At 40.6% G+C, this 26,195-nt stretch overlaps 2 protein-coding genes across 19 annotated transcripts in view; one reads left to right on the top strand and one right to left on the bottom strand.

Moving 5' to 3' along the window:
- GREB1L (GREB1 like retinoic acid receptor coactivator) overlaps positions 1 to 6,913 on the top strand; it is a 144,585-nt gene extending 137,672 nt beyond the window's left edge. For all 13 annotated transcript variants that reach the window (XM_055704268.1, XM_055704267.1, XM_055704266.1 and 10 more), the window contains 3 exons: positions 1,070 to 1,270; positions 2,449 to 2,587; positions 4,177 to 6,913. In XM_055704268.1, the coding sequence (XP_055560243.1) occupies positions 1,070 to 1,270; positions 2,449 to 2,587; positions 4,177 to 4,340 (504 nt within the window). In that variant the 3' untranslated portion in view covers positions 4,341 to 6,913. The remainder of the gene's footprint in view (positions 1 to 1,069; positions 1,271 to 2,448; positions 2,588 to 4,176) is intronic.
- Positions 6,914 to 7,776: 863 nt separating this feature from the next.
- Positions 7,777 to 26,195, bottom strand: part of ESCO1 (establishment of sister chromatid cohesion N-acetyltransferase 1) — a 35,731-nt gene continuing 17,312 nt past the window's right edge. For 4 of the 6 annotated variants that reach the window (XM_055704287.1, XM_055704286.1, XM_055704288.1 and 1 more), the window contains exons 8-12: positions 23,904 to 24,035; positions 16,264 to 16,353; positions 13,799 to 13,942; positions 12,712 to 12,899; positions 7,777 to 8,790 (exon numbers count right to left, since the gene is read on the bottom strand). In XM_055704287.1, coding sequence (XP_055560262.1) covers positions 8,643 to 8,790; positions 12,712 to 12,899; positions 13,799 to 13,942; positions 16,264 to 16,353; positions 23,904 to 24,035 — 702 coding nt within the window. In that variant the 3' untranslated portion in view covers positions 7,777 to 8,642. Of the gene's footprint in view, positions 8,791 to 12,711; positions 12,900 to 13,798; positions 13,943 to 16,263; positions 16,354 to 16,929; positions 17,053 to 23,903; positions 24,036 to 26,195 lie in introns of those variants that run through there. The other 2 variants (XM_055704289.1, XR_008731259.1) reach the window with 2 other exon arrangements.

The following is a 26,195-nucleotide window of genomic DNA, read 5'->3' as shown; positions in this document are numbered from 1 at the left end:
AGGACCTGTTTTCCCCCAGAAATAATGAATTCTCTGGCCTTTTAGATTCGTTTTGTGCTTATTTGGCATCTGACATTCATGGCTTACTCCATGGTAGAGCTGCCATATCAGAAACAGAAAATAATATATAACAGAAATAGAAAATAATATTTTCCTAATTATAAATTACTTACAATAATCCTCCTAATCTATGGGAATGGAAAAACTTTGGTCTAGGTATGCACTGGTGTGTCTGACAGTGGAAGAACTGGCAGACATACACTCTGATAGAAAGCAGGCAAGTCGTACTGGACCCAGTTGTAAAAATTTTTACACAGCCAGTAGCTTCCAGTGTTTGCTGGTTTGTGATGGCTTTCAGTCCCTGCACTTGCCGACAAAAAGAGACCTGAGGAAAGGCACTGAAAACTGGAACTTTCTGAAATCCACCCAGGAAATCCAAGTATTTATACAAATGGTGTGAGGATACCAAATATTTTATACAGAATACGTTATACCTGTGCCAGCTTTAAATGGAGGTGTATTTCAATGAGTTGGTTTTAATCTTACAGCTTGTGTTCTTGGTGGTTTGGAACACATCCCACGCCATCCCTCTTTTAAAAATTCACCTCCGTATTTCAGATTTAACTGACTAAACCCTGGATTTGAGTATTTTGGGAGGTCATCTTCTGAATTTTCCTTTTCTTGTGGTTGCAGTGGAATCTGTAGTGATGGATTGGCCTATGAAAAAACTCCATAGAAAACATCTTCTGTGGATGACTCCACACAAGGAGGATGTCATTTCCTATACTGTCCAGAAGCAAGGCAGGATGAAGGGTGTTGTGCCAATCTGAACTCCTGATTTTTGCATCCCTTCCTTAGGCAAGCAGATACCCACAGAAGTACCTAGCAACCACAGAACAAGTCATTTGTTTATTTCTGTGCTACGGTGCGAGTGGGGATTTTTGATTCTTCCACCCAGCTTTCTCTTCCTGCCCTGTCATGGTGATCCCTTCCCCAGTTAAAGGGACTCCTGCAGAGAACATACACTGAGTAGATGAGTTAAAAGGGGCTCCCCTTGGTTTCATTGCAGGTTTCGGACAGCCTGGCACCAATAATGCCTCTTCAGTACGTCTGTGCCCCTGACAGTGAGCATACATTGTTGGCAGCCCCATCTCAGTTCCTCCTGGAGAAATTCCTTCAACATGCGACATACAAACTCTTCCCGAAGGCCGTTCATAACTTCAGGAACCCGGTATTGGCCATTGACTGCTACCTGAACATCGGGCTCGAGGTACGCAGTATTTGCAGGGATAAGGGGACGAGTAAATGCAAACCTTTGCTAAAACGCCTTTTTTGTGTTGAAAACCCTTTCTTTTATGAACCCTCAGCATCAAGGGTAGCGTTTGAAGATTTTGGTCTCAGTGAAACTGTTGTTAGAGCTAAAGGACCAGCTCCACTGGAAGAGCTGGTGGTAAAGCCTCCTAGCTGGCTGGTGTGGGTAGAGACCAGAGGTCTGTGACGGATTGATGTGATTTGCAAAGGAATTTGACAATGTCTGTCTGAAATAGTATTTTGTATGAAGCAAAAACTCCAAAGTGATGCCATTCTTGGAAGGACTTGGTGTGCTCCATAGTCTGTACAGATACTGGGCACAAAATGTTTTAGATCACTGTCCTGTCATACAGCTTTTTATTATCTGTGTTTGATTTGTCCTTGCAACAAACTTGTTTTGGCTATATGACCCTCGTCTGGTGGCTTGCTTCACTGATGGAGAAAGCTCGTCCTTTGTAACGCAGCTCTCATTTTAGATTCTTTTCTTTTTTACAGACCTGGGTTTCTAGGGTAACTGGGTTTTTGCAAGTGTGTCTTAGTTGTCTGTGAGTAGGGGGATCGGAATTTTTGTACCCATTGGTCAGTTTGAACTGGGTCTGGAGCAGGGTGAAAGTCTAACAAGGATTTTGTTCTTACAGATTTTATGGAGGTCAGTGGCCAGATAGAGAAGGAATCCTTTGATATAGAACAGCCATCGCAGCACTGAAACACAGGAGAGCCCCAGTACCGGGAACCACTTAGCTGATGCTTGTGTTCAGCTCAAGCTTCAGCAGTTTCAGTACTTCTGGAATTGCTTACTGTGCTTGACAAATGCATCCTTATTAGAAAAACCTAAATAATCTTCACAGTCATTACAAGCATAAGTAGTTCACAGAGAAGCAGAAAATCAAACTGAGTTACGGAGAGCCCTAAAATAATGTATTGTAGACTTGGTGACCAAACCTGAATCTAGACATTTCTCCTGGGTGTTATTTCCTAGGGGAAATTTGCTCAGTACTGCATTCTTGTTGGATTGTGTATTTACTAGCACCAGCTGACTCACCTGTTATGACTAAATTATATTCCATTCCACTTAAAATCCTACTTGGACATTTTCTAACACAGAAGTGCTTCCTTCCTTTTCCCTTTCTGTTCCAGGTGGCCATATGCTATATTAGCTCCCGCCCGCACTCAGTCAATGTCAACTGTGAAGGGGTGTTCTTCAGCGGACTTCTGCTCTATCTCTGTGACTCCTTCGTTGGTGCGGACCTCCTGAAGCGGTTCAGGTTCCTGAAAGGTAATCTTACTGCTCTGCTGGGCATCCTTGGTGCTTTCCCGCCAAGTAATAGCGGGGAGGAAGAGGGAAAAGCAGAGGACTAACCAGCTTCCTTAAGCAGCTCCATTATTTTCACATTGCTGCCATTCTTTTCAAAAGAAATAGCTGGAGTGTTTCTTTTGGGAGTGTGTAAAACTTCTGTTCCTGTTGGTAATAACTGCAGGTAATTGAACCTTAGGCAAGCTTTGATAAATAATGTTCATTCCATTATTTTAAAGTGACATCAAATGGAAATAGGCGCAGGAACCCAGTGACGCATGGAAATCAGTCAGTGAATCGTGCAGTCAGCAAGTTGAGAGTTTAGAGCATAAGTGTTACTGATGAAGATGAGAAATTGTGCTCTAGAAATCCCTCTGTAATGGCAATAAATCCTCAGTACTCTGGATCAGGGCAGCTCTTAGCTGTAGGATGATGGGGTCTACCCCCACCTGAACTTTATAACCTCATCAAAATCTTTCTTCATCTTTTTGTCTTAATACTAACAAATAGCAAACTCGTGGGTATTCAGTAATGCTAAAGTGTGTTACAGAGCTCCAGTGCATTGTGGTGGCACGGCTGAGCTGTTTCCCTCTTGTGCCAAGTGAGGGGATGGTGCACGTGCTGGGGTGCAGTGGGGGTGACCCTGAGCCACTCCCATGAACCAGAGTTTGCTCCTGCACCTGCTTGGGCCTCCAGGGCAGGGGCAGTGCGAGAAGGCACAGCCATGGTGGGGACGGTGCTGCCATCACTGAGCCCCCAAGAGCTGATGTGGGCTGAACGCAGCCAAAGGGGCTGCTTTGTTTGTCTGGGCCAAGGGGTGGTTTCTTCACAAAACTGGGCAGTGGAAGGGCCTTCCCCTGCTCAAGTCAAGCAGAGGAGGAATCTGAACCTGAATTTTCCACCTGTCGGGTGTGTGGGCTGGAGCACAGAACAGAGAGAGCCCCGAAGGTGTCCAGCTCTCTTGCTCATTAAATGACTCCACGGTCTGGTAACACCAGGTGGAAGGAAGCTTGCAAGTCTGTCAAGCCAGAGAAATTAGGCGTTTGCTTACTTATTCCTCCTACAGTGCTTTACTTTACCGAGGGGCGCTCTCATACTTAAGAAAGTCACAGGAGATTTTCTCGAGAGTCAGTTGTGGGACTGGTTTGGCTTAGCAGAATTTAATCATTGACCTTGCACAAACCCAAATGTCCCATGAAACAAAAGAAACCTAGGCTTTATTTTTTGGGCATAATTATCAGTAGCAATTTAAGGATATTGGATTCAGGTTAATGTTCCCTCTGATGATGATACTAATGGCAGTCAGGCAGCGATATCCTGCGATGCAGAGCAGACCCCCACACCACGCTTGCTGCTCCCCATCCATGCCTTCCTGCAAATGGGCACATTTGCCTCTGTCCCGGGACTCACGGGACGGATCTGAGCCTAGGCTGGCCAGTTGTTGATAGATCCTTCTAGTGCTTCCCTTATCCTACCTAGCAGCAGAGATTTATTTAAAATATCTTGGGATAATGAATGAAGAAAATAGTTGTTATTGCACCCTGAGAATCTAATGTGCTTTTCAACTGAAGGTGCCACCCTGTGTGTCATATGTCAAGACAGAAGCTCGTTACGGCAGACAATAGTCCGGCTGGAGTTGGAGGATGAGTGGCAGTTCCGACTTCGGGATGAGTTTCAAACTGCTAACAGTAGTGATGACGAACCACTCTATTTTCTTACTGGACGCCATATATAAGCTTCGCTAAGACACCGCTAACAAAGGGAAAAAAAAAAAAAAAAGAACATTTTTTTTTAAAAAAAGGTACAATCACTGTGGAGCAAAGTGCAACCAATATTTATCTAGACTGCTCTGAAGGATTCCCCACAATTCTGAAGTAGCCTTTATTCCTAGGGGTAAAATTTACCACATCAGTTATGATTTAAAGGATCCTGGATTCCAGTTATTTTCACATCAGCCACAACTGCCACCACTCATCATCACACAGCCAATGAAGCTGTGGGATCTGGGAAGAGGACGTAATTTGGTTGAAGAAGAATCCTTTCTATATCCAGCTGAGCTAGGGGCAGAAGCTGCTCTCAGCAGCTGCTAGCTTGAATGTGTTACATGAAACGCAACCCAGTGGAATTTGTTGAAGATATGTGGAGGAGAGCCCACCATGTCTCTTCAGCTCTGTGCTGTGGTACAGGAATACTCAGGGGTTTGAAACTACAATATAACGTAGATATTTGTATTAAAAGGAATAGCATTGTTCTCTGTGCAGTGTTAGTTTAAAATTTGTAATTGTGTATGTATTGAAACTGTCTTTGGCAAAATTTCCACAGGTGTTCAAAGTTTACTCCTTAAACCTGAACAAATCAGCAAATGCATGGCAGGCACTGTGCGCTCAGGTTCTCCCAGCCACCTTACTTCACCCCACCGCACCCCCTCCTCGACTCCAGGGCCAAAGCAAAAACCCTCTTGTCGATGCTCTCTCCTCAGTGAGAGACCAGGATAACTTGCCAGCACATCACCTTCAGTTTCTCACTCCCATCGCAGTTTTGAAAAACCTGTGGTCCACCCTCCGTTGCGTATGGCAATGCGTCCTGCTGTATGTCCGGGCCCTTTGGGGCGGGCCACATGCAACTTGCTCTCCATGTCCCCCTTCGCTCGACTCCAGCTGGCTGCAGAGCTGGGCTTAGGTCTGCCGAGTCATACCCTGATGTGAAGCAACGTACCAAAAAAAATGCACAGGAGGGCAATGCCACCTGAGCTGGAGCGGGGAGGAGCCGAAGGTGTTTTAGGGTAGCTCCAAGGGAGAGCAGGGGAGCAGCCCCAGGGGAGACTGTCCAGAAGCAAAGGTCTTTTGAATGCGTCGCCTGACTCTGCCAGCCCTTTATTTTTTTGATTAACCCCTGTAAATATCGGTTGTAGCAGTAGTCGCACGTTATTCTACTTACAAGCGTATTACTGATCCTTGTCGAGTCGTTTCAGAATTAACTCAGTGCAGTAGCAGTTGGTTGTCAGGGTTAAATTGTAGCGGTACTCTCTCATACTCATGCAGTTAGCATGGGCTACCCCACTGAGGTTTCCATAAAAAAAATATAAAATCACCTTCCTGCACATCGTGACCCCTTTATTAAAAAGAAAAATGCAGCACATTATTAAAAGCGATTCAGGAATATCAGTTTACTCCCAAAAAAGCAATGAAATTAACACGCGAAACAATGAAATTAATACTTGACGTGCAACTCGTTGGAGAAAGACCTGACAAAGCTGCATTTTTTTTAACCCATAGTGTTAATTAAGCAAATTTATCTTGTGAAAAGAGATGTTTACAGATGAAAAAACATAATATATTCAACAGAGGCCAAAGGAAAATGGTTTGCATATGTCTGTGTTAATGTAGCTTAACTCTGATGCTGTAAATTTAGCAAATTTCAGATGAACAACCCATTTCTGTAAATTTATTTTTTATTGTCCTTCAGACACAACCTGCCTTATCTAACACTTGGAAGAAGTAGGGATATCAAAGATGCTTCTTGAAGGTTTTGATACACACCTGAATGTATTCCAGTAGTTCTGGTTTTGCCAGAAGGGCTGAAGGCCAACCCTGAGTCTGCATGGTGTAGAAGTTTCAGGTATTATGTTCAAAAACGGTTTCTTTTTTGTTTGTGTATTTGGTGTTTGCACTAAGTTCTTAAAATTCCAGGTGCTGAGACTACTATGAGGAGTTAGCCCTCTGGTGAAGCAGTGCAACATTGTCCTGAAGCTGAGAATGCAGTCGGAAAGTCAGCATGTTTGCCTGCCTTTGCCAACCAATAGTAAACCCCTTTCCTTAACTCTCTCCCGTGCAGAAGCCAGGAATTTTGGTAACACTGGCCGGAGCTCAAAAGGTGCAGGCCTGTCCCCCCGCACACTTTGCCTCCTGGGAAGGAGACCGTTATTGACATCTAGGTTATTGCTATTCCATTTTGGTTTTCAGCCTCACCGTCAAGGCCATTCTTATGAATGTATTAAATTGGCCAGCGTTCTATTTTTACCTGTAGATGTTCTTGTCTATTCACGGCTTAAATCTGAATGTAAACTAAGATTTGAAGAATCATATGCAGATGCTTTTTGCTTAACTTATGTAACTGCTTTTTGTGACTTTCGGAAGAGGGTTAAAAATGTTGCTTTCCTAGTGTAAAGTTTTCTTAGCCAAAAACTTGGTGAATTTAGCTTTGCTAGTCAGTCTACCTCATGTTATTGTTCATGAACTGAAACTGTCTGAAGTTGTGGCTATGGTATGTTTATAATGTGCTTTCATTAAATTTGAATATATTAAGTAAGTTACTGTTTACTGCCTCTCTCTGAACTGGCCCTTCGCACAGGGGACGCCAGTTCTTTCTCTCCTCACACACAACAGCGCTTGCCCCTGCAAAACCCACCTCCTACTGCTAACACGAGTCCCGCTCGTTAACTCCACGGCGTCAGTCAGTGTGCTGCCAGCACCACAGCCCTTCCAGGCCCGGCCCTCACGAGCCAGGAGAGCAGCACCGTTCCCACCAGAGCAGAGGGAGGAGGTGAGCAAGCTGGCACTGCCACGCGTTAGCCCCCAGGCACAAGCAGCTGAAAACCGCCCCGGGTCTGGCTGTGCTTCGGTTCGCCTGGGTAAGAGCTTCCTGCTCTCCCAGCCCACCAGCGAGGAGCGCCTCACAATTTTCTGTGAACCTGCCCTTTACAGTCTGCTCACAGTCCCCTTCAAGAACTACACGTCGCAGCTCGGAAGCGACAGCTTCTACACCCAGACTACACCACCATTCAGCGACTCCAGTCTTAAGTACCCCGAGTAACGTTTCAGAGGTGGCGTGAGTTCCTTGCTTTAGCTTTGGTCTAGAGCTAAGGACACCACGACGTAAAAAAGCGTATCCTAACTGCACATAGGTTCCAAAACTAAAACCGAGAGTCAAGCTTAAATCTAAATCTCTCCCATCTTATATTAAGGGGGAGCTGTTGGGAAACTGGTCCCTGGGGCACGACGCCAATGCGTTGTCACAGAGGGAATTCTGACCCCCAGCAGGTACGAATGCAGCAACGGCGCTCTCCAGGGACTGCTTCAAAACACACACTGCCATGCGCCACTAAGGTAGCATTTCACGAGTGAAAGTATGAAATTCGCTGAAGATTCATCCACACTGCATATCATATGGAGTAACTTTAAAAAAAGCTATCAAGTATTTTATTTTTAATCTATCTACATTATGTACAGATCAAGAAAGGCCACAGCAGTTTTTCAACATACAAACCCTTTAAAAGAGGAGAGATTTATGAAGGAGTGACAAGTATCAAAGTGAAGTCCACTAACAAAGGTATATACTCAGTACAGTACTTGAAGAAAAATTACAAGTACACCAGTCCTCGGGGGTTTCATTTCATCTTTTACTCTACAACTAATCCGGGGGAGAAGGGGATGGGGGAGGGGTAGAACAAGTTTCCAACGGTGCTGACATCTACTAGGCTCCCTTACAGCGGGCAGGGCACAGAACGCACCCTGGAAGCCCCCTCACCCTCCGTGCCGGCTGGTACTCACAGCAGCTGCACCCTAACGCTGCTTGCCTCCATGCAACTGAGTACAGCCCTGAACCCCGTCAAGCAACACCCGCTAATGGCTTCGCCCAGCCGCTGGGGCTAGTGGTAGCAGATCAGCGGTACAGTCCCGGGAAGCACTGGTATATCACCACGTTAAGAACTTCAGCATGTACTCATCACCGAGACTAGAGTCTTTGCATTAGTTTACAGTCCACTATGAACAATTTTCTGCTGCATGTAAACATGACTAACTAGATAAAATACAATCAAACTTTTGTAAAAGTTAATAAAATAGCTTTCTTTTAAAAAAACAAAGTTAGCCTATTACTGCATTGTTTACAATTTTAATAAAATAGTACAACCTTTCGGTTGTTACCAGTCCTGAGTTCACTGTAATAAAAATGGCCCTGGCTTCTGCTGAAGGTCTGCACCCACCCGGTGCTTCTTGGCAGAAGTCTCCCAATTAAAATGGAATTCCTTCAGAGGCGGCTAAGTCTGGTGCTGTCCATTGAGGAAGTTGTATACCAGGAACTGGCCGGTGCCACAGTACTGTGTCGCAAAGAGTTTTCCATCAGGAGTGGGGTCAGAGAAAGCGATTTCTTCTTTACTTAAGTATGAGCCATATATGAAGTTGCTCCTGTTTAAAAGGAAAAAAGAAAAGAAAAAAAAGAATTATCCTCAGGGAGTAATGCAAGAATATTTATACTATTAGGCCACAAACATTAATTAAGTGGTGTGGACATTCGAAAGGAAGAAGCTCTGCTAGGAGATGCCTCTATTTATATACCTGTATACCCTGTTTAAATAATACCTCTGTGTCCAGCCTGACCTCGGTGCCGGGGCAGGTTATGGAGCAGGTCATCCTGAACACCATCACGTGGCATGTCAGGACACCCGGGCGATCAGGCCCAGCCAGCGTGGGGTTATGAAAGGCAGGTCCTGCTTGATGAACCTGAACTCCTTCTATGACAAGATGACCCACCTAGCGGATGAGGGAAAGGCTGTGGATGTGTCTCCCTGGACCTTAGTAAAGCCCTTGACACCATCTCCCACAGCATCCTCCTGGAGAAACTGGGTGCCCATGGCTTGGGCAGGTGTACTCTGTGCTGGGTTAAAAGCTGGCTGGCTGGCCGAGCCCAGCTGGTGGTGAATGGAGTCACATCCAGCCGGGGACTGGTCACAAGTGGTGTTCCCCAGGGCTCAGTGCTGGGGCCAGTGCTGTTTAGTATCTTTATCGATGATCCGGACAAGGGGATCGAGTGCCCCCTCAGTAAGTTTGCAGGTGACACCAAGTTGTGGGGGAGGGTTGACCTGCCGGAGGGCAGGCAGGCTCTGCAGAGGGATCTGGACAGGCTGGACCGATGGGACAAGGCCAACTGTTTGAGGTGCAGCCAGGCCCAGTGCCGGGCCCTGCCCCTGGGTCACACCAGCCCCACGCAGCGCTACAGGCTGGGGCAGAGCGGCTGGGAAGCGCCTGGTGGGAAAGGGCCTGGGGGTGCTGGTCACCAGCCAGCTGGACATGAGCCAGCAGTGTGCCCAGGGGGCCAAGGTGGCCATCAGCGTCCTGGCTTGTATTAGAGACAGTGTGGCCAGCAGGACAAGGGTGATTGTCCCCCTGTGCTCAGCACTGGTGAGGCCGCACCTCGAATGCTGGGTTCGGTTTGGGGCCCCTCACTGCAAGGAGGGCATAGAGGTGCTGGAGCGTGTCCAGAGACGGGCAATGGGGCTGGTGAAGGGTCTGGAGCACAAGTCTTACAAGGAGCGGCTGAGGGAACTGGGGTTGTTTAGTCTGGAGAAAAGGAGGCTCAGGGGGATCCTACTGCTCTCTACAACTACCTGAAAGGTGGGGTTAGGCCTCCTTAGGTAGACAGGTAGGGGTAGGTCTCCTCTCCCAGACAATTAGCGAGAGGACAAGAAGAAATGGCCTCAAGCTGCACCAGGGGAGGTTTAGATTGGATATTAAGAAAAATTTCTTCACCAAAAGGGTGGCCAAGCACTTGAACAGGCTGCCCAGGGAAGTGGTGCAATCACCATCCCTGGAGATGTTTAAAAACCACGTAGATGCGGCGATTAGTGACATGGTTCAGTGATGGACTTGGCAATGTTAGGTTAATGGCTGGACCTGATGATCTTAACTGTCTTCTCCAACCTAAATGATTCTATGGCACGATCTGTCTTCTCCTTCCAAGCAGCAAGGAGGATCACTTGCTCTGGGAGGGTTTTTATAATGTTCTGCTATTTTAGAAGAAATGTTCGTACAAAGCCATTGCTTGGGAGTTGTATCAAGAGTTCAGAGTTTTAAAAAAAGAAGTTTGAATTCATTCCAACTATTTCTTCATAGAAAAGAGACTGCTAGGACTATGACTGCAGTCACTGGGAATGAAAACACAAGGTACAAACAAGTTCAGGTGCTTACAGAGAGCGTTGAAAGGACCTGATGAAATTGCAGATTCCTAGTTTGAAAAAAAGTCTGCCGTTTGGATGAGAGTACATCTTGGATTAATTTAGAACATGTAAGAACACAACCTCAAGGCATAATTCTGAAGTGATACACTTTCAGTAATAACTACATGAAAAGGAAGATTCAATTTGCTTAACTTCTTCATAAAAATATGTGGGTTATTCTTATTTGAGAAAAGAGGAGAGAATCGAGGGATACCATTGTACTGTTCTGGATGGCTAGTGAGCAAATTTAGAAAATTGATCTCAGGCTTTAAGACTTCAATCAGGGGAAGGAGGTAGCATTCATCCTTTGAAAGAGAAGAAACTCCCATTAAAGTTAAGTTTTTTAATTCCTATAAAATAAACTTAAACATACTTGCAGAGCAAGTACGAACTTCGACCGTATGGACATCTCCATTGAATCTTGAGGAAGAGACAACAGGAACAAAATCCTTTTTAATTATTACCAGCTTCATTCCCTTCTCTTTAGTGTAATAAGGAAGATGATTCTGCAAGGTTCTGAAGACTGACTGTCCAGGTTTTTGTGACTCCAGGTCAGCTGTGAAAGCTGAAGTGAAATGGGCCAGACATTCTTAAAATGGACTTAAAAGTCTGCTAGGATGCCTTCAACATTTTGAAATCAGGATACAGCTGGCTACCAGAATCATCCCATTCAAACTACCTTTTGCTACCGAAGACATTTAGGTTGAAGTTTCACTGGCAGCTAAGCAGATTAACTGCTTACTGCCATCGATAAGCAACTCCTTCCTTTGCCTTCTGCAACTTTCTGGGCTCCCCGGTTTTCACCAAGTCTAATGTTCATCAGACCTTTCCACAAACCAATCAAGCAGCAGAATTAACACAAAGTTCTTCTTGTGGAGCCAGTTTCCTACTAATGCAGCAATGAGCTAACGGAAGGCCAAACAAGCACCAGAGCACAGCAAAAGGTAAGATGCAGTGCACAAGAGGGAAACTGAGACCTCTTCTCACTAGCTGCAATGAACCATTAAAACTGATTCTAAAGATCCTTTAGAGCTGTAACCGACCGAGCAACTCCAGCATCGCTTTAGGGAAAAAAAAATCTTTGCTTTAGATAAAGTTTCTAGGAAGCTACTGAATGCACCACTAAAAATCAGCTAAAAATATAACCAAATCATCAAGTTAATATGTTTATCTGAAAATACAGCTTTGCGGTCAATAGTTCACACAGAACATCATGTGGTAGGAACTTTCTGGTGCTCCACCAGCCAGGCAAGATGCATTCTGCAGAACAGCTTTACTAAAGTCTCCAAATACCCAAGAGGGCAAGGACTGGCAGACACGGCAGTACCTCTGCCATGAACTCCAACAAGATGGGGCTAGACAGGCACCTGGCACTAACCTGACTGCTCAGCAATAATAAGGTTTGGGAAGTTCTTGGCATTACTTGGAACAGGCATTTAAACTTCTATGAAATGTCACCAGAAGCAACCTAAGGTTTGGAGAATTAAAATTTTTAAAATTTATCTAAGGAGTATCATGGATGTTTGAGTCCTTTTATGGATCTAGCACTTAGCATTTCAGCTAAATACACTCATCACTAGGTACTATATCTTTATGGAAATTGAAAATACCTTGTAATCCTCAGCAAACTAAAAAAAAACCAATCCCAAAATGCAAACAGAGAACAGTTGGAAGCCACCAGACCATATCAAATACTTCAGCATGCTCCTCTCTGTTCTCTCTGCTTTTCTACCTCTAAGAAAACGATGTTCAGCCAATGGTCAGGTTCCAGTTCTCAACACCTGGGTAATCTCACACTTTGACCAAAGACAGTCTCCTTTTCTTCCCTCCTAATTACCTCAGAGGAATTTACCCAAGCTCGTTGGCAGTCTGCTACAGTGACTCATTACAGTTGCACATAGCAGAAAGATTTCTGTGACAGACAAGCTATTGCACAACACTGACATTAGTTATTGAACTCCACGTAATACTGGAACTGTCAACTGTGCTCAAATCTACATCCCCAGTAACGCCAGCAGCTTAAAAATACAGGCTTGAGACACACAAAGCAATAAATATCTTGGAATTAGTTCTATCTGTAACACATGTAACCAAGGAACTTTTTTTACATTACCTAAGACACTCTATCATCCGAGAAGCAATCTTCTTTCGACGCATCATGCTGAATACCCATATGCGACTAATCCCACAAATAGCAGGTTCTGGAGAAGTTGAACAGCACCACGCTTTCTGTCTTTCAAATATGACTTTCTCATTTTCTGAACTGACTTCTGGAACCTTCTCTTCTATAACTCTGTAGCCCTGCAGCGGATGTAAAAAAAAATCTGTCACTTCATAAAAGCATCACTAATGACTGAACAAAATAATTCTTCTGTAGTTTACTTCAGTTAAACATATTTACTTGCTAAAATGTCTTACCAAAAGGACTGCATATTTGGGTCTCATTTGATTACTCTTTTAACAGTTTCAAAACTGGAACAGATGATAAAAGATTACACCAAAAAACCTCTCTAAAGGTTATCTAATTTAAAATAAAGGCAACATATAACCCAATTCGTATTACCACCTGTATTAAAAGTATCTGCATCAATTTCTCTGACTTTCACCAAGATTGTTTTCCTTGTCTGCTACTCCCAAGGGGCAGCAGAAAACCAGTTTACAAGGGAACAGACAGAATACGCGACAAAATTCTGACTCAGTTTTGAGTACTGCAACTAGCAGTATGACTTCTTCTCCTGCTCTCTACTGCACAGTTCTTCCCCCTGCTTCTGTGCACTGTGAAGCTGTTTGACCCTGTGGTGATAGAACGCAGTTCTACAAAGTACCCACTTTTTCATTCACACTGGATTCCTACCGGGAAGGGAGTTTCATCTGCTTGTCAACAAGCAAGAGGAGAGCCAGAGCGAGCGTAAGAATAGCACAGGAAGAAAAATTCCACCCTTGGGCTGTAGCAAGTGCTTAGATGAGGAAGGCCTGAGCCAAGTATGACACTACACATGTGTCTCAGCTCAGTGTCAACTATACAAAACTGAGGAGCTACATTTCAGAATGGTCTACCGCCAAAAGCCTCTTCCTCTGTGGAAAAGGCATACACAGAATACTTATTTGCTAAATGGCTAGACTTAAACTCCAAGGTAATTCTATAGTTAATTACAGTTATAATCTGACACAGATTGACCTTCTCCAATTCAATCACTTACCCACTGGATATGCTCTGCAATTAAACAGCCAATAACTTTTTTGTCATTAGAAATAAAAAGAAGAGTTTTAGTTCTAGAGTAACACATGAGCGGAGCCTGCTGAAATCCCAAGTCATTGTCTACCATTTCTCTAATTTCTTCAACCTGTGAAAAGAAGTTTAAATGCTAAGGAACACATTTAAATTTACATTACAATTACAGATTTACAAAAATGCACTAAGGTATCTAGAACACTGAAAGGTATTCCAGAAGCCAAGGATTATCCTAAGTAACCTGCAATACATCAGTCCACATAAACATTCCTTAAATAATACTTGGCTGGAAATGGGAGGAATAGAGACCTCTAAATCTGCTCCCACTAGGTCCAAACTTCAAATGCAGATAACCAAAGCGTAGACTCTGATAGTCTAGAAATAAGTGAGATCTAGACAAAAAGTTAAACTAGCTTAGTTGAAGGTTTTCTGTCTGTTATTTTTAAAGTCTTGAAAGAACTAATCCATTAAGGGCTCTGAACAGATGACACCAAGCACACTGCCAAAGCGCCTAGAAAACATATGCATTTATTGTAAAGGAATGAATTAACTGTCACCTCTTCTCAAACTTTCTGCTATATTCCATTAGCTTTGCAAAGAGTAACTTAAACTAAAAATAAAAATTAATTTAATACTAGCAAGTTTAGAAGACACATATAAATTCCAGCATGAATGCAAACAAAAGCTTATGCATGAGCTGAGATTTGGGGGGGGGGATTCTTGTACCTATTGAAACAGCCTCCATCACCCCTCTATCATCTCACAAGAGAGAAATAGGGTGGCCTTTCCTAAGTGGTCCATTAAACAGCATAAGCTTCTTTAATGCACGCTGTAGTTACATTAATAAAGCAAAACTAGAATCACTGATGCTATGAATACCTGAAGTTAATACTATCAATTGAAAAATGTGTTTAAAAAAAAACTTTTAAATTAACTTTTTAAAAGGCATGGTAACAGTTACTCTCTACTTTCTCACCTAACTGTCAGGTACCAATCTTTTAATGACAAGTCCAGTTAACCAATTTGAAACACCAGGTAACCATTCTGGAAGTCAGTCATCCACAGTGGTGACATCTGTAGATTTTCTCAACTTTAACCACACAGAACTATAGAGAACTCTATCCTAAATGTCTTAATAATTTGCTGCAGTCTTCTTTTCCTCTGCCCCACTTAGATAGTTTAAGTAATGTTTTCTTCAGCCATTTTAGTAAAAAAATTAATGTGCAAAAAAAATAATAATTAAGAAATACCACCAGAGAAACAAAACTTAAACTTATCTGCATAAAATACTGTAAAAATAAAACTGTAGTTTCTTTCCAATTCAAAAACCAACTACAGTCATGACATCAGAAACAGCTGACTGGGGCATCAATTCAGCCTCCAAAGGTCCCTTCCAACCTCAACCATTCTGTGATCCTGTCTAGTGATACTGTAAAATGTACCTATTAGTCACAGCAAATCCCCAGCTAAACAGACTCAATGCCATGCTACTGAAAAAGCAAATGCAATGACGTATTAAGATGCACGAACACAGGCTAGCCAGCAAGACACCCAAGTGCCCTGCTGCTCTAAGTCTCCACTAGCGTACCGTGCCCAGTTTTACATAAAGGGTTTCAAGAGAGTCATCAGACGTGGCACAAATGGAAATCATCTAGAAGACAGTGTGACAACCATCAGAGCTCTGTAAGGCATTATTTAGGAGTATGAACTAAAAACCAGCATATCCTGTCAAGCTCCTTACAAACACAAAAAAAGCTGTTGCAAAGAGAAGAAGGGGGATGTTTCCTGCAGCTATGCTAGTATGATTAGCACTAATGAGCTTGAATTATTAGCATGGAGATTCTGCTGGATGTTTAGGGAAAAATTCCTAATGTTGCAGATAGCAAACTACTGCAACGGAGTCTGAAGGGGTCAGAAAAAACCTCCACTGGCAGAAGTCTTAGGAAGTTGTCAGATGCATCATAAGCAGAGCTGGTTCTGCTTTGGACATGGGAACAGACTACATGAATTTTAGGCCACTTTCCACCTAAACCAGCTTTTATCCAATGATCATTTAGGGAATGGTGCCATATTTGTGCTGTGTAATGAAGTCAACATATTTCATTGTTGAAATATAGTAGGAAGTTTATATTACATAAAATATCTGGCAGACATTCAGCAAGTATATGAAAAACAAAATTTAACAAAAAAATCGGTTGGTTGATGCTGTTCCCTCTGCCTTCCACTCCTGCTCAGACCCATCTTCTCTATGAAGAGAGCAACAGTGCGTAATGAGATGTCCAACCTGTTTGCGGAAAAAGCTACAGGACCGCTGCAGTATTGACTTCAACTGCTTGCATGTAAATTATGCAAACTTTACTATGAACATACTCATTACTTACATGAAAACATCAAACAAGGTAAGATAAACAAGTCCAGTCCTTTTCACCATACCTTTTTAAGTGCATACTTTGGGTCGTCAGGAAGAACCATTATTATCTTTCCATCAGGATATTCTGCCAGAATTCTCTCCTTCTTCCAACCCTAAATAAAACAAACACTTATCTAAACCATATACAAGGTGTACTTTTACAAATAGGAACTGTGTATTATTGTTCTAGACACTGAATTTACGCAGACTTCACACTATTTAGCAGTTGCTTTGCTAGAGAAGGAAACTTCAGCTAGCTTTTTAAAATGAGCACAACAGATATAATAGGATCTTATACAATAGCCTAACTATATTTAGAAACAATTTGTGAAAGTGTCTTATAATTTCCCAATTAGGTTTTTTCCCCCAGCACTGCAGTGCAAACTGAATTTTAAAATAGAAGCAGCAAACTCAGCTCACATAACTGATTTCCAAACCTACGTAATACTTATTTTCCGAAGTCCAGTGAATGGGAAAACCCCTAAGTTTTAATAAAAGATTTCTTTTTAACATAGTTACCTCCACAAATACACACTCAGTTTTAAAGTTTGGCATGCGAAAGACCTCCAGGAGGTTCTAAGTGAACTGATTGGCATGCAGTTGCCCAAAATGTAAGGAATAGTTTAATTTGTTACTGATCATAACTGTTAAAGCCACAAGAAGGATACTAGAAAAAAATGTATAACTACCTTCTAAGAATCTAATGGGGAAGGAGGCTACGTTGTGTGTATCTGAAGTATAAACATACTCAAAAAAATAGAGGTAATTAACTCTTCTTCAGATCCACACTCGTGGTGAATAATGAGCAGTACCTGCATGGAAAAAAACAAAACAAAAAAGCCACTTAAATCTAGTAAGATGGGACTGGTAGATATTAGAAATCAAGTTGCTTTGATGGGACCTAAAAATACTGAATGCAGAAGTAACTTCAGCCACTAAAATGGCTGATCAACAAGCCTTACTCAAAGCAACTTTAAATAAAAAAGCCTTTGAAGAAACAATATTGATGGAATAATTCTCATTGAAATCTGTACCTCCCCATAAAATAACGTTCAACTAAAGAGCAAACAATGGAATTTGGCACTGAATGAATGCCATATAAACTACCACACAAAAAAAGATAAACTGAAGTGTTACAACACTTGATCTGTATCTCATTTTAATCATGCTGATTTTACTCGCTTACCCCAACCAAGACATGAAGAGATACATTTCAGAAATCTATCTACTTTCTGGTAGCCCTGGAACTATTCAAGTCTGGCACCCAGCATGGCAATGATTGCAACACAGACACCATTTTAATCCTGCCTGCTCTTCTCAGTAGGAGTTGCACTGAATACCGACACAAATTAAGAACCTGTTTGAATTTACATACATTATGGTCTGAACACAAAGGGAGTAAAGTGTCACAATATTCAAGTAAGCAGAAAAGTGCAATTTGTGGGATCGTGACATACTTTTTGAGACACAGAAAAGGTGTCAAAAGACTCTGGCGTAGATTAATGGTTTACTGCTCTCCAACCTCAAATACCACCCTCTCTCAATTTTTTTTTTTACCTTTTACTGCCTTTTGGCTACCCGTTTGCCCTGCAAAAGCCTTCTATAGCCTATTTTAAACCTACTGTGACCATCAGTCAGCAGATAAATGCTATGTGATAGCTTTGTTTGATATAAATATATAGTTTGATAATCCTACCAAACATCCAGAACGCTGCAGGCCTAATGCAGAAAATTCAACCCTAAATTTCAGGTTAAGGTATCCTGTTAGCATTATAGCCAGGTATTTTCAAAAAAATTATATCCAATGGAAGAAAACATTTCTGAACATCATACTGCTGTTATACTGTTAAGCAACAGTATATTAGCAGAAGTTAAAAATAATTCTGTAAAAATAGAATAATTGACTCTCCAATACTTAGAGCTCATTATTTTCATTATTGTCCACCTGCTCATTTTCTGAAGGTATTAGTGGAATATGGGGACTGATCATATTCACAGGAGGGGTAGTTTCTAAATTAAGGTATTTTGGAATTTATTCAGAAATGTATCATTTAGATGAAGCTTTCCAAGAAGTTTCTGCAAACCCTAAGCTCATCCAAGATTTTTAGCGAAGACATTTTAGTCATACTTCTTTGTTACTGATGCAGCTCTAAAGAATTTCAAAAAGAAAAACTAGTATTTCACATAAGTATCTACATCTTTAGTATTCTTATTGTTCAGTCTTAGTAAGCAATTAACTGTACTTCCTTTAAACCAGAAAGATGGAAGTAACGCACAAGATTGGTCACAGCTCTGTCATATTCTAACATTAAAGCTGTTAAATAAAATGTGTTATAGCTTCTGCTGGGACTGATCCTGTTAGATATCCACAATACACAAAATATGCTTTAGTACTAGTATCTTGCATGTGGTCTGAAGATGATTTCTCTTAACACATCTATTAATGTATTTTTTAAAACAAAGACTTAACACTATTAAAAGAAAATACAATAGTCCACAAGGTATTTCAATCACTGAGAACTGCAGTATGACTCTCTCACTCAAGCAGATGGCAAGAACACCTTGCTACAGTAAGAAACAAAAGCTTTATGTCTGCAATACACTTTATAATATTCTACCTCAATGTCTAAAAAATTTGCTTTTCCTTTCCTTTTAATTGACATTACTTTAGGGCATTAAGATTTATTTACTGTTGAATCAATGCCCAAGCATTGATATATGTTGCTTGTGCTGACCAATGAAGTTAAAAGGAAAGCTATTGTTCCCACCAAGATACGTGTTCTGCAAGGCCTAGCATAAAAAACATGGTTGTACCACTCCTCCCTGATACTGGAAGTCTCTGCTCAACAACAGACTACTTATAGCCAGCAGCAGTAAGGCACACAGAGCCTGATCACCACAGCTGGTCAGACTGGTGCTGTACAAAGCCCTACTGGTGTGTACCACCTGTTGCAATACTCTCTTCCCCTCCATTTTACAGCTTTCTACCCTACAGGTATTTATAATCATTTGAAACCATAACTGTGCATTGCAAAGTTGCCTTAACTAATTTTTAATCTACCTCTAACTTTTCCTCCCAATTCAAACAAGCAAAGATTACTTCTGCTTGCTTATTAAGGTGCAATGGCAACAGAATTACAAAGGAAGAAATTATTAAAAAAACAGGCAATACAGACAAGCAGTTGCTACTACATTGTGAAATAGCACAGACAGTAATTACCACTACACTGTGTAGTGCAACGCTTTCACTGGACATTATATATAAAATGTAATGAATGATGTAGAATACAGTTGTAAAGATGGCTCCAACATTAACAGCACAGCAACTGAAATGTTCAGTGCTCAATTTCACATGAATTATGTTCTGCTTATAGTTCAAAATAATCTCTGATGTAGATTTATCTTTAAAAGCAAGTTATAAGACAGAATAGACTGCTTCCCATGCATTTCCTCTTGTTTTAAAAGTTCTTACCTAAGAGTAGGAAATGGGATAGCAAACCTGGTATCTTTCTATATATGTCAGTTCTGGCTTGTCTGAACTCCCCATTTCTTGGATGAGTACAAATACATGAAAATTGTGGTGGATTTTTCTTATATTGTTTTTTCCTCAAAAATACTGAGGTAGTAAGGAAAATGTGGTTAATGCTGTATAATTCTCAGTCTTCACTAAGAAAGGCATTTATGAAATTTTTCCCTAATTATCAAGTTTAGTATAAAATGTGGTGCACTATTATCCTTGATAATTTGCAGCATAGAAATGGGCCTACTGCATTCTTCCTGACTCCCTAGCAAATTACAAATGTTCTGCCCCTCCTACGAACACAACATGGAGAACGAGGTTTTGACTGTAGAACATTCTAAGATCCTTGGGTGTAACTACTAAATACTACCTTCTGTTAAAACTAAGATTCTCACAGAAGACAGCCAACAGTAAGAACTGTATGTGAAATATTAAGTTTTATATTGTACAAATATATTACTTTTGGAATTAATGCAAATCCAGACAAGCATGAAATCTAAGATGACATGAAGTTCATCATTATCTTCAATCCTGACACTCTATTATTAGCCTTAGGTCCCAAGAAGTCAAATGTTGCCTCCCCGCCCCCCATTGGAATATCCTAAGAACATCACAGATGGGCTTGGGTACAGCTACAGGAGAAAAGCTATTGAAAACTTAGGAGATTAGACATAAGCTCAAATAACAGCTTCTTCCAGTTTCTTCAGCTCAAGCTATTTTTAACTAAGAGGAGAGGTTGAAATACAAACACATTAGCTGCATTCACATCAGGCACCTGAATCCACAGGCATTTCCCAACTTCGATTTTTGGCTTTGCAACTTAAAAACTTCATTAAAAAGAATGTCTTGCTCTTTAAAACTATGTGGTATCGCAGAGAGGATACACAACTGATACTGTGGTATCACAGCTAGAGGATTTTATAAAACTGAACCACCTATCAGTTCCCACAAAGTTATGCATCCCACTGGAGTTAACGCTTAATGTACACGCCATCACTCAGTGCACGCATGTGCTAGAGTGGCATCATTTTTCTGGAGACTTTCAGATGTCTGAAACCAGAAGGATAATGAGACAGATTCCTACATTTGTATGCAGCAGGGGACATCTCTCACACTGATCTAGTCCTGTTCCAGTACTATCCTTGACCACTCTACCTTCTTATTACTCAGTTTGCATGCTTCTATTAATAGCAAATGGCACCCTGCAGAAAACCCCTATCAGTATTTGCCAATCTTCTCTTCCCAAATCTAGAAAATGTTATTAAACTTGCCAAAATTTTTCTCTTCATACAAGGCCTCCGATTTCCTTATTGTCTCCATCAGCCATCCATGACAAAATAAGTATCCCAATACCATCTCCTTATTTGCCTGTCCTACTGGGAACATCATGGAATTTCTAGAGAGACCTAAAAATGAATTTTTACTTAAAGAAATGATAGGCCTTTAAAAAAAAAAAAATCAAACAAAATTATACTTTCCTGGAGACAGTAAACAATTTATTATTTACATGCAAACCACCTTCTGGCTACTCAGTATTTTTAAAGAACCCACAAAACATCTGCATGCAGGTGGGCAAGACCGTAACAATGAGGTCCATTTTCACAGTTCACAGCAAGAAGCTCTAGCATGATAATGTATACAGGTCTTCTTTTTGTGATTCTATGAAAAGAATCATCACTAGAACTACTAGGCATGTAACAACGGACACTCAAAAGGGAGGAAAAACTGAGAAAAGTCTTCTCAAGTCAGACTGGGACTGCATTATATAGCATGAAGAATGTGAATGACAAGAGAATGAAACATGTTTCTAAGATATCTTAGAACAGCCTGAAATCAACAATAATGCCAAACATATTAACTACATTAAAAAGGGTATCTGGAGACCTAGTAAAGTAACACACCAAGACCAGATGTTCCTGAACCAGAAAGTCTAACCAAGAAGCCACCAATGCTTTCTCTATTACAATTCTTTTAATCCCATGATGCTACTGTCCCATTAACACTTTCTGTCAGGGAGAGGAAGGTAGTTATAGTTTCTACACAGTAACTACATACAAATACCTAGAAACTAAGCATATCACACGTCCAAGCCATCCTCCCAACAATTGCCGCTAGAAACCTCCTAGCAGAACTAGGATAACTAGCAATCATTCTTCTGGTATCTCTGGATGACTAAGGATTAACAAGTAGAGACTTGGTGTACTAATTCACTGGCAAGAAGGTTTATCTAAAATTAGAATTATTTTCTAAGAGGAGGTGAGGATGCTTCTGTCATGGACATTACCATAACACAATCAACCACGTACCACTAACTATGGGTCAAATGACTAGTGTTAAAGAATTATCTGTTTAGCATGGCAGAAGTTTCTTACCCACGCAGAAAACAGTGTCAATCAAATTGTTATGGGGGGGGGGGGGGGGGGGGGGGGAATCAGAGGGGAATTTAAAGACTCATAAGACCCCTTCTTCACCTCTTAGTCTACAGTTTCTGGTCCAGAATAATCTTCTAAATCATCACTCTATGGACATCTAGATGTCACAAAACACAACTAGAGACTTAAAAAGATTTCAGAGATAAAACCATTTACTCACTGTACTGACAATGCAAGTAATTTGCTTGAGTACACATTGTATGAAGTTTTAAAAAGATGCCTATCAACTGAGAAAACAACAGGGGAAGTTTTTTCTCAAATTAAAAGCATACCCAACTTTACACATAGTTATTTATGACTGGTTTAAGGCTTTTAATAATTATCATAACTTTAATAACTTTCACTTTTCTGTTAAGCATGCTGTTACTCAAGACATAGATACAAGTGAGAAATTTCAGCTCTTTCAACCTCCAAAATATTTAAACTTCACTGCGGCTTCCTACCTATGTGAACATAGCAGCTTTAAATAACTATTGAACTCATCTGCCAGCTCCTGTCCAAAAGAACTAACACCATCTTCTGTAAATTATGTTTACATCTTTGGCAACATTCAAGACCTGAAAGTACTTGGGGGATAATGATGAGACACGAACAGGAATAAAATGGGGAAACATATTATATACTGCCAGAATAATGTACTGCTTTCCATCACACTCCCTGCCCAGTCTCACCCTATGAAGTACCCAACGTGTATCAAAAGAGATCTTTCAGGATGCCTGGATTATTCAGCAAAAACTGACCAAGAACAGAACAAATACCAGAACTATTTACCAGACAGTTTCAAACGCTTTAGCTATGAAGATACATCTTTATATTCGTAAACAGTGGGATAAAATTGAGCTTGAGACTTAAGAGTAGCCCAACAGTCATTTGGTATCTACATGAAATGAATTGGTGGCCTCAGTTCAGTTATCCTGGAGGTCTTATCTACTCGAGTGTAGAGTACTGAAGGTAACATGTGTGATAAAGAAAACAGACTTTGTGGATTCTATTCTGGATTTCAGACATGTGAACAGGTATTTCCTGTAAGTCTTGTAATATCAGCTAGTGTAAAGTAGCTGATTTTACAATATACTTTAAATTGTATAAAATTTTTCAAATACGAGTTTTAATGAGAGATCTACTCAGATACACAACATATAATGAAATTATAGAATAATACTTTGGACTTTAAATATAAAGATTACAATCACACTATGAATTCAGCAAAGTTTCAATATACTATGAAGTTGTATCAGCCGGATTCCTAGGCAGTCTCTCTTCAAAGTACACCTAACTAAGAAAAGGTAATTTAGAAGTCATCTAAGATTACACAATTACAAAAACAGTACAATCAGCTCTTTATCAGACTATTAAGCCAACCACTGCAAACACCAGTTGTACTGAAACCTGTATTTAGCACTTTCACAACAGTGACATTCCTTTATTTTCCTGTCACGACCCTCACCTCCCCCCCAGCCCCCAAGATTGGGGAATTTTAACAGAAAGAATACAATGGCAATGAAACAGCATTATCCTATTAAATATTTTATACATTACATATAACCTGTCTACCACAGCTCTTAAACACATTTATTTCCCAAAGTGCATTACTTATGGCCTACTGTGATATTAACCTATTAAAATATGACTTAATGTAATATGAATTGCAACTACTACATAGCAAATAAAAAATAATGCTTACGTCTTTAAAAATATAAAGTTTTCTTACCACATATTTTACAGCACTTATGAACTGGTTATGAAATAGCAGATGCTGGGTTTCATCCTCTGGATTTGACGCAGTGTAAAGCATTCCACAAATATTACAGGAAATAGCACCAAATCTCTTCTGTCCTGCATCCTATTTAAAAACAAAACAAAACAAAAAAGTATTTGTCAATTGCAAGCACAGTAAATACAATTCAACAGGACTTTCATCTAATCAGCCATGCGTTTTACAACTTATCTTCTGGAAACTCAACACAGAGGCTACAACAGAGTGAAAAAGGAGAAAGAATAAGTACGGAATTTAGAATTCCACCTTTCAAAAACCCAGCCTCAAAAGGCACAGGCATTAATCACAGAACAAACTCTACCTTTAAAATTAGCCCCACTCCCATTGGTTTTGAACAAATTACTTTTATTTTATGAAATACAAAGGACAGAGAATTCTTCCTTCGTTACCCTATTTGCAGTAAATATTATCATCTTCCACAAAGAAAATTCCAACATCCAGCCCCACACTATTTGGCTTTCCCTACAGTTCTGCTGCTGTCTATCTTTTGGTTGTGAGTTGCTTTGAGGTGGGCCAAAGGTGAGCCACCTTCCCGAACATTTGGAAGGATATTATAAAAGCAGATGCTATGATGTTTGACATGCTATCTTAATTGCACAGGGTTTGTAATTTATTTTTCAGACACTGCATAGCAGCTACAGTACAAGTGGAAGATCATACCATTTTACTCATGACCCTTTAAGTTATCTTCCTACTCCGTAACCAACCATTACCAAATTAAGGGCACTACTCAGCACCTGTTGCTTTGCTATTTATTCATTAAAACAGTGTTATTAATTTGGAAGTATGCTCAGATTAAGAAGTCAGTGGCTAATAAAGGACGAAGTATCAAGTGCAGGGGGTGCCTTCTGCAAAGAGCAAAAGAATGCCAGTTAGATTGAAGCCTCTCTAGCCAAAAAGGCATGTTTTAAATTATAGCTTAATGCTTAAATACATTTTTTTTCCTTTAACTACATTTGGAAATGGAGTTTATATAAGCAGCAATAAATGTCACTTTTAATCTATTTTAACACTTATCACAAGTAATAGAGAAACAAAAAGTTATTTTGTACTCTAAAATGGGAATATTATATGAGAAAAAGAAGACTTGAGAGTGTTTTTTAAAAGGAAATTTATCTGTATGCTTAGACTGAAAGTGCACAATTTGCAGGAAAACAGATCACCTGAACTTAGTTTTGTTTTCTAAGAGCTGAAAATATTCATAGTAAAAAAGCTGACTTTACAGAAGAAGCATTTTTCAACACAGTAAGTGTTTATGAATCATTTCCTACTCCTCCCATCTTTAAAGATATGTTTAAGTACATTTAAGAGCTAAATGACAGCTCAGTTCTCTGCACAACAGCAACTTATTTCAAGCAGTCATTAGTGCAATCTAAAATGTAGATATCAGTTTCTTCCCAAGAGGCTACAGGCCAACAGAAAGAAGCTGAATCTGAAAAGTCCCTGCTTTAACGGTACATCAATTTATACATTCCTCCTGTATACAGAAGGAGAAATAGGAGAACATTAATTTTCTGAAATAAAAAGGAAAAGATGAACCCTGAGGTTAGATCTGCAGTTTGAATAATATGAGGTTTCTAAAGGCATAAAAATTGAATCCGACGCATCTTATTTTACGCGTAGGCTTCCTTTAAAGCAGCAATATAGTTCAAAACAAAGTACCTATATGCCCACCAAATACGCTGCATTTCAAGGATTTACACGTGGAAGATGAAAAAAGGCAGTTCAGCACTAAAGTGATGTACGGCAATTATCTTAAGATGAACCAATTTAACCAGATTTAGTAATTCCTATCTTGAAGATGGAGAACATATCCTCTGTACCTAGGGTAGGATAAGTGAAGTCTACTTCGATGCTGGAACATACTTTGATAAAGACAACATGTAAATTAGGAAGTCAGCTACAGAAAGCAACTCTTAAAATACTTAGTACATATCAGTACTGCAGTAAGTCTAATGGAAACAAATCCTGTTCAAATGATCAAGAAGCTAAAGGTCCTTAAGCTAAAGTACCTATTAGTCCACTACCAAAAAATCTCAAGCCAAAAAAAAGCCTAGCTATGTAGGAACTCATCAAAAAACATGGGGCAAGGATATTCTCAAAGTTGTCAGGCTCCTTAGCTCACACCATCCTGCCTTGTAAATACACATGCTGTTTTGCAAGTCTTCAGGAACAGATCATTTCCCCGGAACAGTACTGCCATATTGTATTTTACAGTCTGACTTT

The sequence above is a fragment of the Falco cherrug genome, chromosome 3, assembly GCF_023634085.1.
Source record: "Falco cherrug isolate bFalChe1 chromosome 3, bFalChe1.pri, whole genome shotgun sequence".
In the NCBI taxonomy this organism is placed as follows: Eukaryota; Metazoa; Chordata; class Aves; order Falconiformes; family Falconidae; genus Falco; species Falco cherrug.
Note: the sequence above shows the minus strand (reverse complement) of the source record. Positions and strands in the feature narration are given on the sequence as shown.